This window comes from Eupeodes corollae, chromosome 1 (assembly GCF_945859685.1).
Source record: "Eupeodes corollae chromosome 1, idEupCoro1.1, whole genome shotgun sequence".
NCBI lineage: Eukaryota > Metazoa > Arthropoda > Insecta > Diptera > Syrphidae > Eupeodes > Eupeodes corollae.
The window spans coordinates 51,316,829-51,328,355 of NC_079147.1; the positions used below are offsets into that span (position 1 = coordinate 51,316,829).

At 31.1% G+C, this 11,527-nt stretch overlaps 1 protein-coding gene across 2 annotated transcripts; it reads right to left on the reverse strand.

Moving 5' to 3' along the window:
• Positions 1 to 1,179: 1,179 nt before the first annotated feature.
• Positions 1,180 to 10,386, reverse strand: LOC129941258 (lysosomal acid phosphatase). Of its 2 annotated transcripts, XM_056049847.1 has the most exons (7): positions 10,261 to 10,386; positions 9,854 to 10,175; positions 9,656 to 9,751; positions 2,151 to 2,393; positions 1,945 to 2,082; positions 1,478 to 1,879; positions 1,180 to 1,421 (listed from the first exon to the last, which is right to left on the reverse strand). In XM_056049847.1, the coding sequence occupies exons 2-7, from the start codon at positions 10,007 to 10,009 to the stop codon at positions 1,266 to 1,268; spliced, it is 1,191 nt and encodes a 396-aa protein (XP_055905822.1). In that variant the 5' UTR covers positions 10,010 to 10,175; positions 10,261 to 10,386; the 3' UTR covers positions 1,180 to 1,265. The 2 variants fall into 2 exon arrangements, with proteins under 2 accessions (XP_055905822.1, XP_055905821.1); XM_056049846.1 differs by having other exon boundaries at positions 9,854 to 10,381.
• Between the last annotated feature and the right edge of the window lie 1,141 nt (positions 10,387 to 11,527).

Sequence of the window (11,527 nt, forward strand, 5' to 3'; positions counted from 1 at the left end):
TGCATCGTTATATCTCAGAAGCGGTGGCTTTTAGGGAAAAAATTATTTATACCTTTTTTATAGGAAATCCCCTGATCTACAAATTATGTCTGGGGTAATTTTGCGATAAAACTTACCGTTTTCAAGAAAATCGCGAAAAACTCATTTTTTGGACCTTATTACCCCGCTAAAATTTTTTCCTTACATGGGATCGGTTGGGACTTTTAAGACAATGTTTATAATTTAAACAATTTTAAGAATTTTCAACTTCCCCTGAATTTGTCGTGGGTTTACTGATTTTTTGGTCTAATTTGACCGGACTATATTGCTTTTTCTTCGTAAGCACATATTAAGTGTTTTTTCTTTTCTTTTAGAGAAAAATTGGGATTTCTTGTCCTTTTTTGTCAGCTATTATTAATAAATTTTAAACAAACACAAAGCGTCTCACAATCTATTCATAATTTTACTGTTTTTGAAATATCACACATACTTTTACACATTTTAAATTTTTTGACATTTTACATCTAAACGAAGTTAGCTACGTTTCATTTTATGTGTAACTTAGTAAAGTGAAACACAAACATTTTCTGACAACCAAAAATAAATTATGTTCTACTAAGAATTTAAGATGTACTTAGTAATGGCACAGATTTAAAAAGAGTATCAGCAAACGGGCCTTAATAATTGAAGAAATGTATGCTTCCATTGAATTGAAGTGTTTTACATTATATATAGGGCCTTTCACATGAAAGGGAACAACGAATGAACGAATGGACGAACAAACGTGATTTAACACATTTCATAAAGTCAATTTCAAACAAAAACACATTTAAATTATAACAAAAAGACACTAATGTTAGGATAATAAAATTTGCATTTTGTTTTCTAAAACAAGAAAATTTTGTAAAAACAATTTGAAAGTAACGAACTGCAGTGTGGTTGCTACGAACTGTCAAACTCCATTCGCATTCCACATACCATCCACACTGCAACGAATAAATTGTTCGGGCGCAACTTAACCTCAAATTTATATCACTCTTGTTTTGCTTTTTGTGTGAAAAATCATGGCTGAGGCAAATATGGAGAAAAGGATAATTTTAATTGACAATTCGTCGCTGTCTGCGAATAGAAATAAAGCTCATGCGAAAGAAAAGTCAAAATATGCGAACATATTAGTTTGTAAGGCAACAACTTTGCAAATACTTTCTTTAAAATTTATTTCTTAAAAATTACAATTGTCTACTTAAACTAATTTCCTATGCTTAATATTAATAAAAATACATTTTTCAACATTTTTCCGGATTCTCACATACTTCGTCATAGCTATCGAATAATAATCCACTCATAGATTTCTTAAAACTCTCTAAGTCACAGGGTGTTGGACAATTTAAAACATTTATAACATTAGGGTTATCTGTTTTACTGTCTTGATAGTATACGACCTTGAACAAAAAAATAGTAAGATAACAATTAATTTATTTTTCATGTAGGCACTTACTTTAACTTCATATTGTTCTGGTAAATTTGACATTTCGTGCAATTCAAAGACCAAAGCTGATGAAAAATCTGGCAGTGTTGAAGTTTGATTTAAAATTCCCATTGAATTCATAACATTCACCAAAGTCACATCATGCCCAGAGTAAAAAAATAAATTTCGACTTGATTCGAGTGTTTTATTTACTTTGGCTGCCATCTTGTTGTAGACTTCCCCAACAAATGCACCTCCTCGGATGCGTTTCATGTAGTCATTATCCGTGAAAAGTGTATAACTCTTTTCTGCTAAGGGCACTAATCGATCAGGGTAAACACCTACTGTCCATTGAGGTAGTTGAAGTCCCATGTCTTCTTCAGCTTTGAGAGTGTTATACAAAAATTCAACATCTAGGACAGTTTTGATTGGCTGCATAAATTGATATTTGTTATCATTTTTGTTAATTTGACAAGTTTATGTCAAATATTTGGTACCTTTCCTGTGAACTCAGTTAAATTATGATAAAGTTCTAAATTGTCAGCATCTAATTGAGCCAAGTCTGGTGGAGGATTTGAGTAAATTTCTTTCATCATTTTATCATATTTGAGACATGGTTTTTTCTGAGCAATTAGCTGTTAAAAAGAAATTAACAGAAAATCAGACATTTGTTATAATATGTAAATATTTGACATTAACTTACAGTATCGTCAAGTCGAGGAACTGATGTCACTGGAACTGGTTGCCAGAGAAAAGGAAGAACTGACGTACTTTCAGTAGGTGGCATAAAACCAGCTAACATAGCTTGAGCACTCATTATGCAGCGTTCTGCATAACTGCTTCGAACAAACATATTCTGTTGAGAATACATGCCTTCTGTCGGAAGTAAGGAATGATATCGAAGACGTAAATTTTGACCTAAGCTAAATGCTTGTAATGAGCCTCTCTAGAAAGTAAACAAAAAAGTTAAATTAAAATACATATTTTTATTCATACAAAATTTAATTAATGATTCAACATTTTGGTGATCACAAAAAATGGTGTGTTTCGCTTTATTTACAAAAACATCGTAATTTTTGTAATTGGAACTAGCTTTGTAATCGTTTAGGGTAAGGGAGACTTAATGTAGAGAAATGTCAACAGTTAAAACGTTCTTCAAACTCTCATTTTTAGAAATTTAACGGTTAATAAAAATGAGTTTATCATACAAATTGTGGACGATACTTAACCAAAACAAAGTAAAAATAAGAAAAGAACCTTGGTTTGACGAAGAATTTCAAAAAGCTCATAGTTGAGGAATTTCCTTAACTACACCCTAGGATTACTAAGAGTTTTTATATGGAGGGCAGTGAGAAGCTGTAAAACAAAAAACAAAGCGATATTAGTTATGATGGAAACTGGATGGAAAACAATTCATTATCCATGGAACTGCTATGCTCAAAGAGCATAAACAGTTTTGGAGGACAGAAAGGATCGTTCTGTGAGGCAGCAAAATACAGACACTTCCTTTTTAAATGCATATAAAAAGCTATTTACAACGATGAAGCATACGCGTCTTGTTAGTTGGGTTCAGATCAGAAAATTGTTGAGGAAATTCCAGGATTGATTTAGACCAGATTATTTAACAATCGATAACATTTTTATATTCATGAGCTTGACAGAGAATTTCCTGAAACATTGTTAAAAGCTGTGTGTTTTTTTTTTATCAATTTTATAGCAGTTTTTGATAATATCGATCGAGTGCATTATTCTATAGTCTTGGGTTGTATATTATTCTATAGTCGAAGGCTACATATGTCAACAATGCGGGGAACATGTATCACACCTGCTTTGTTTATAGAAACATTGAAGGTACAAGCTGACTTCTTGCTTAAAGTTTTTAACATAAATAATTCAAGAGTCGTGAAAAAAGTGGCCATAAAAGCGAGGTTTTACTGCAAAATGTCAAATTAGTTTTAATATACCAATCGAAGATTAATTAACTACTAAAAACATTGTTGAAACTTGTAACTCTTTGTTCAGATGAACTTACACACATGAAGAAAAGTATTGGCACACAGCATCTTTCAAATGTTTATCAATATATGACATAAAAAAAACTATTTTTATAAAATTTGTTTTAAATATTTTGTATTTATTTAGTTTCTACTATATGCACCAAAAAATAACCATTTATGAGATTTAACACAAAAAACTTTAATAGTTTAAAAAAAAACAAAGCTATTGGCATACCCTATAATTTCTCTGGAAATGTACAGTTTTTTCAGTAGCATCAACAAAAAGTTTTACTCTTACATCAGCTCATATAATGAAAGTCGTTGTTTTAAGTTTGTATTAAATTTAAACACCAAAAAATGGCTGGAAAGGAAAAGAAACTACAACAATTAAAAGAAAAATAACTCTAGATCTGCATTCGAAAGGGAAATCCTTATCTGAAATCGAAGAAATTGTCAGCAGAAGCCGTTATACGGTTCGCAGCATAATAAACCGATTTTAAGTTTCAAAATTTTTACCAAGTTGCAATAAAAGCGGTCGTCCTAAGAAGTTGACAAACAAAGAAAAGCAGTCAGTTGTAAATTGTATCAAAACAAAATCCAAGAACCACTTCCTCAGAACTTGCAGCAGGGATATGGCAACAATTTGGCAAAACCGTTTCAACTAAAACCGTTAGAAATATCATGCACAAGGCTAGTTACTTTTCTCGGATTCCAAGACCTAAGCCTTTTATCAGCAAAGTGAATAAAGTTAAACGTTTAGAATTTGCAAACCTTTCGTTCATCTTCTCAGATGAAAGTAAATTTAATATTTTCCGGAATGATGGCCGAGAACAAGTATGGCGGAAGCCTAAAGTCCCAACTATAATAGACTTAACCGAGCTTAAGCCAGCTTAAGCGAACAAACCAATACGCAGCCTTATATGTCACTTACCATAATAGACGTTCTCCTCACTTTCGTTAAATTTCGGTGACTTTCGCGCAATTACGCAAGAGCCATTTAAATGGCTCGATCTTAAGCAAATGTCAAATTTGATTAAGTTACTTGAATCCATTAGTCTGCTATTACACGATGCCTCAGGACTCACATGAGAGCAAAAAAGAAAGCAACTATGAGAAAATGAGATGCAAAAAAATTTCCGGTGAAGGTGGCCATAGACGACGAACATGCTCGCCGAACATGCTCGTTTCCATTTCCCCCTACACGGCGAACACTGTTCGCGAACATTCATTTCGTTCCGATTCTTCAAAGAGTAAACATCATGTGCGATAAGGAGCAAGTCGTTGCTCTTCCCATATAGCACTCTCATTTCGTAAGAATTCGATGAATTCTTCAATAAAATCGCGGCTGGCTGTGGCCATGTGTTTATTTTTTGATGTGCACTCAACGAAGTTTACAGCAAAAATGAGGTTTGCTCGCGAACATGGCCATACACGGCGAACATTGAAACCAACGAACACGAGAAAATCGAAATGTTTCGCCAACAACGAGCCGTTCGCGAACTAGCCCATACACGACGAATATCTGGCGAGCACGAGCATGTTCGGCGAGCATGTTCGTCGTCTATGGCCACCTTCACCGGAAATTTTTTTTGGCAAATTTTTAGTAGACTCATTTTGACGTTTCTTTTTTCTAATATTCGTTTTATGCTGTTCTTTTTCATTCGATTTTCTTGTTGCTGGGATAAACAACATCCAATTTGTTTGAAAACCAGAAAAGTGTGTAACTTCAACAGCTTCAACAAATTTTTGGAATCCATTTCCAAAATCCTATTTATTTTGTTTTATAAATTTTACTCAACATCAAAAACTATCGAAAAATTAAAGCCAACGAGAAGGAGCATTCAAAACAAAACAAACAATAATTCTGAAATTTGAGGCATGGGGCACAAGTCAACATGTAGTGCTTGTTGTGCTTGCTTTAACGAATACAAATTTAAAAGAAAAGTCAAAAGTGAGTCGTGAGTCATGAGTCAACGTGTAATAGGGACTTATGGTTACTTTTAGTTTTGACGATAACTTCTGATAACTTTTCGTTCGGTTTTGACATTAGCTTACTTTCGGTTAAGTCTATTATAGTTGGGCCTTAATACTGCTCTGCAAAAACAAAACTTACTTCCAACAATTAAACATGGTGGTGGTGGAGTCATGGTCTAGCGATGTATGGCGGCGAGTGGAATAGGGGAGTTAGTGTTTATAGATGGAATTATGAATAAAATGGTTTTTTTTTTTTGAATATTTTGAAGGAAACCCTTCACAAAAGTGCAGATAAATTGGGTCTTGCTGGAAATTTTTATTTCCAGCCATTTGTGTACATCAGATTTAATCATAACCTTGCAGAGACTATGAACTTTGAGCAAGTGGCATTTCAATCTACCAGAAGCGCCGGATTCTGGAAGCAAATATAAAAGGAAGCCTGGTGAGAATGGATCCAAATTAGAAAGTTACGTATACGTTACCAAGATATTGGGAATGTTAAGGCAGCTATCATCAGGTATATTGATTTACAAGTATAAAGACTATGATTGCTTACAAATTTAACGACGATGATTGATTGATGTCGGAACTCAAGATGTGGGGAAATATTAAGAACAATTGTGAGGATTTTCGATTCTGTTGGTCTCATTTCTCGTTTCATAACCAGAGGCCGAGTTATTTTGCAAGAAAATTGGCGTGAAGGCTTTAGTTGGGACGAGAAAATATCCGTTGACCTGAGGTACCAGCGGTTGAATTGCATGAAGGCCTTCTGACAAATACAAAAACAAATCAGATTCCTCGTTCGTACACCACATTGACTTCTGATTGTTCAAGGATAAGTTTAGTCGTTTTAGTGGACGCATCTTTGCTACTGTATCATACAGGCGCTTCGAGCAGAATGGAAGGGTGGAAATTGCAATATTTATGGCAACGACGAAGGTAGCTCCTGTTAAGAAGGAAGCAGTCGGTGCCTAGCATAGAGGTGCAGGCAGCTGTATTTAAAGTACGGGTAGCAGAAACCGTGAGGAATTCACACTCAATTCAAGCGGATGATGTCATTTTCATGACCGACTCTTAGACAGTGCCTCATGGATCAGTTCGTCCACTTTCAAGTTCCCAGCTTTTGTTGCCGTTCGCATTGGTAAGATATTAAAACACACTAATTCGCATCAGTGGTGGTTGTCAGATCTACAGGGAAAGTTGCTGACAATGGAACCAGTAAGTATTGATAACTCGAGATGGTTCGCAGGTCCTGATTTATTGACTTCAGGATCGTCAGACCAAGTAGTGAACTACTAGATTTAAATTTCATTTCCCACAGGCTTGATTTACCGTGAATGAAAAGTGACGCACCAGAATGTAAACTAATTATTATTGTTGATTCAAAGATCTTCTTACATTAACATTATAAAAGGGATTAATATTTTCACTTTTATAACGTTAAGTTAGGAAGATTTTTTAACCTAAGCCTGAGGGTTCGAGAAGACAAAGGACACTGAACATCCGGTTTGAAGGACAGCCATTGTATTTGTTTATTTAACTTCTCTAACAAATGCCTGTTTTAAAAGGCAATATTTTCCTTTAAAATTCCATTTTAGAAATGTTATATTAAAAGCACGATTACCAACCTGGGAAAAAGATTGTGTCCAAATTTGAAAATAAAAATTACCACATTTACGAACATAATAATTTTAAGTCCAAAAAATTTGTAAACACAGATTAATGAATTCTTCATGTTGTTCTTAACATATGTATGTTCCATATTATGCAAATGACATTTACGTACAAATAGACCTACAAATCCCTAAAAAACTTAATTAAATTAGATTCGTCCATTCCATTACTTCATATTTGGGATGACCCTGAACCAATCGAATTGACAGTTTTTTTACAAACCTGAACAAAAAAATTAGTAAAAGTTGATAAAAATTGATTTTGTGCTCAAATATTTTTCCAAAACTTTGAGATAATGCTTCTAACTAATTTTAACTTATAAAAAAATATTGTTTTCAACATTATAGAAAGTTTTGAGAAAAATCGATTTGACAGTTTTTCTACAACAAATAAAAACCTAAAAAATAATAATAAAAGTTGATAAAAATTGATTTTCGACTCAAATATCTTTTCAAAACGTTGAGATATTAGCTTTGAATTAATTTCATCTTTTAAAAATTGATTTTCGACTCAAATATCTTTTCAAAAATTTGTGGTTTTGGCTTCTAACTAATTTTATCTTATGAGAAATACTGTTTTCAACATTCGGAAACATTTTGAGAAAAATCGAACTGACAGTTTTTTTACAACAAATAAAAACATAAAAAATAATAATAAAAGTTAATAAAAATAGGTTTTCGACTCAAATATATTTTCAAAAATTTGATGTTTTGGCTTCTAACTAATTTTATCTTATGAGAAATATTGTTTCAACATTAGGAAAAATTTTGAGAAAAATCGATTTGACAGTTTTTCTACAACAAATAAAAACCTAAAAAATAATAATAAAAGTTAATAAAAATAGTTTTTCGACTCAAATATATTTTCAAAAATTTGATGTTTTGGCTTCTAACTAATTTTATCTTATGAGAAATATTGTTTTCAACATTAGGAAAAATTTTGAGAAAAATCGATTTGACAGTTTTTCTACAACAAATAAAAACCTAAAAAAATTAATAAAAGCGGATAAAAATTGATTTTGTACTCAAATATTTTTTCAAAACTTTGAGATATTAGCTTTGAATTAATTTTATGTTTTTAAAAATATTGTTTTCAACATTCAGTAAAATTTTGAAAAAAATCAAATTGACAGTTTTTTAAAAAAATCAATAACAAAAAAAAAGAATTAACAAAAGCTTTTAAAAATTGATTTTCGACTCAAATATCTTTTCAAAAATTTGAGGTTTTGGCTTCTAACTAATTTTATCTTATGAGAAATATTGTTTTCAACATTCGGAAACATTTTGAGAAAAAAAGAATTGACAGTTTTTTTACAAAAAATAAAAACCTAAACAATAAATTTTATAAAAACTGATTTTGGACTCATATATCTTTTCAAAACTTTGAGATATTGGCTTTTAACTAATTTCATGTTTTAAAAACTATTGTTGTCAACATTCAGTAAATTTTTTTTGCAAAAAACACCAAAACTTGATAAAAATTTACTTACGAATAAAAAAGCTTTTAAAATTTAAAAATATTGTCTTCAAACTTTTTTATTTCACAGAAAATATTGTTTTGGATATTCAGTAGTTTTTTTTATAAAATGAAAAAAAAAAAGTCCGTTTTTTCATACAAAAATAAAATCTGCAAGAAGTAGTACGCAAATTTTGTAAAAATTCATTCATCCAATTTGTAAAAATTTAAGAAATGCTACTAAAATTTGTTTTCGACTAAAAATCGAAAAATGTATTTTCATACTTAACTATTTCCTTATATGAAAAATATTGTTGATAATTTTAAAATTTTAAGAATAGTTATATTAACAACTTTTTTAACCGAACACGAAAACCTACAAACTTTTAAGCAAGACAAATAAACAGACGGGATGTGAAGTTATCAGTGTGGGTCGCATCCCAGCCTCTTTTTTATTTATTCGTTTGTGTATTTATTTGTTTGTTTTCCTATTTATTTATTCATCTTTTTATTTAATTATATATTTATATTTTTACTGAGAAAAAAAATCATCGGAAAACAATTTCTATTCAATTTAAGCATAACCTATCTGTGATATAATTATAAATAAAATTCGAATAAAGGGTTTTCCTTTGCAATGTTTTCATTCAAACTTATAATATGAAGATAAAAACTAATTATTATTTTTCAGTAGTAAGATACAATTTGATATCATATCTCTGTCTTGTGTAATGACTTAAAAATATTGTAAACTCTGTAACTTTCTCTTTTCCAATAAAATAAAATATCTATAGATCTTAACAACTTAGTTTGATTTATGTCGAACTCTAGGCCTATACTTTTAAAACCACAAAATGGATAAACCGTTAAAAACAAAATTACTACATTTCAAACTAAACTATGCACCTGGCAACCCTATTTGTGCCAAATACAATCGGTTTATTACGATAACTTTGTACTCCTTTGAATTTTGGTTGTGTTATCAACTGAAAGAAAGCTGATAATCGACAGAAAGTTTATTGATGTCATAGACGTTAATCTTTAATCTTAAAACACTTTAGTTCCATCAAATTAAAAAAAAAAACATTCCATTATCATTCATACCTACCGCAGTAAGTGCTCCAGGCCCTCCTGGCCATTCCCTATTTTGATGTGGATCATTAGGATAGAAACTTGTTGGATTCTTCTCGCCATGTCTAAATAACTACAAACAACAAAACAAACATTTTCTCTTTACTCAATGTCAAGCGTGATCAGAAAATCAAAATGTAAACAAAAATAAAAATAAAGAATTGCAATTACTCACAATAGCTGCCATACGAATAGTGCTGTCATGTAAACTTTGCTTTTGCCCGAAAGCAATATATGACGTTAGCACAGCAAAGATAACACCCGCCAAAACTATTACAGTGATTTTTGTTGCACGTCGTTTTTGACATTTACTTTGCTTTGCTATTGACATGATGATTAAATTGTTATGATTAACAATTCGAGCACCCAATCCAATCCAATGGAAAACAACTTCAATTAGATTCACTCGATTGCCAAGATAAAAAGAAATTATTTTATAAACTTTGATTACGTAGACATTCTTTTATTTGTTGTAGGGAAATATGGTTTTCTTTTATCTAAAATAGGAACTGTAGTTGTTGTCATACACTTTATGGAATAGTTTGTAAACGAATGCAAAATGTTAAACAAGTTATTACTAACTAAAAAAGTATTTGTTGTTGTTTTTCTTTTTTACACCAAACACTTAATCCAAACAAACATTCTATCGTAGGTATTTTAAAGCTTCGAACTTCAAGTTGTTTAGCAATGCTTTTTCAGCTGCTGTCACTTAGTTACTGAATTCGTTTTGATTGAATTAAAAATGCTTTTCTGAACTTCATGATGAGGAAGCATAAGAAAACTTTTAGGAGCTTTCAATTTTGAATTTCTTTTACGAGCTTTATTTGGATAAAATGCTTTTAATGTAATCTTTGCCGAGATGCGAGATATCACTTTAAGAAATTAATGCTTTTTTGTTGGTGTTAGGTACATAATATTTTGAATTTGAAAATGCGGAAGCTAAACGGTAATAAAGAGGTAAGGTTTGAACTCATTTAATTTTGAAAAGTTATATTTACAAATTTTTACATTAATTATTAAGTAAGCCATTCACTAGAAACAAAAAGAAAGCAAATAATAAAATTGAAATTTTAAAGTACATACATTTGTACATAATGCCATAGTGTACAATATTCGCCTTGAAACATCGTGATCGGGAATTGCATTTTGGGGAAAAAATATGACAGTGGGCAAGTTCATACTACTTAAGGGACTTCATTTGTAACCAATTACATTTTTTGAACGTACATTTTGAGCAAGGCAATTAGGTATTTAGTTTATTCAAGTTTCATACATTTCAAAAACTAGCAAAAACTTTACTGTCTACAAAACAATCTTCAGACAAGCTGAAAATTCATTAGGTTTTGTATTTTCTATTGTAAAGTAGTTTAAATCATTTATCTTTCAATTTGAGAAGGAACCCTTTTTTACAAAACTTTAAATAGAATTTTGCAGAAAATAAATAAAGCGGAAAACACAAAGATACTTTTGTGTTAGCGTTGAGTGAACTTTAAAGTTGAACCATACAAATCGCTTACAACCTATCACCACAGATAATAAATTTATACAGATGTCTCATCCCAGCAGGAAAAAATGAAGCATTTTTTTCTCTTAACAGACAAGCCTTAACAGACAAGAGCTTTTAAAAATAAAGCTGAGAAAGCTCTTTTTGCCTTGCTATTTTTTTTTCGTTTTAGAAACTTTTCTCTTCTCATTTGTCATTTTGTTTGCCAACGAATACAAAAACAAAGTTTGGTCCGTTGCAAACAAATGTATATCTTTTTTTATGCGCGTTTTGGTGCGTAAAAGAAGAAAGGGGATCTTTTTTTTTTATTTTTCTGTGAATGTCGATTGTTAGGTGTACGGTAAG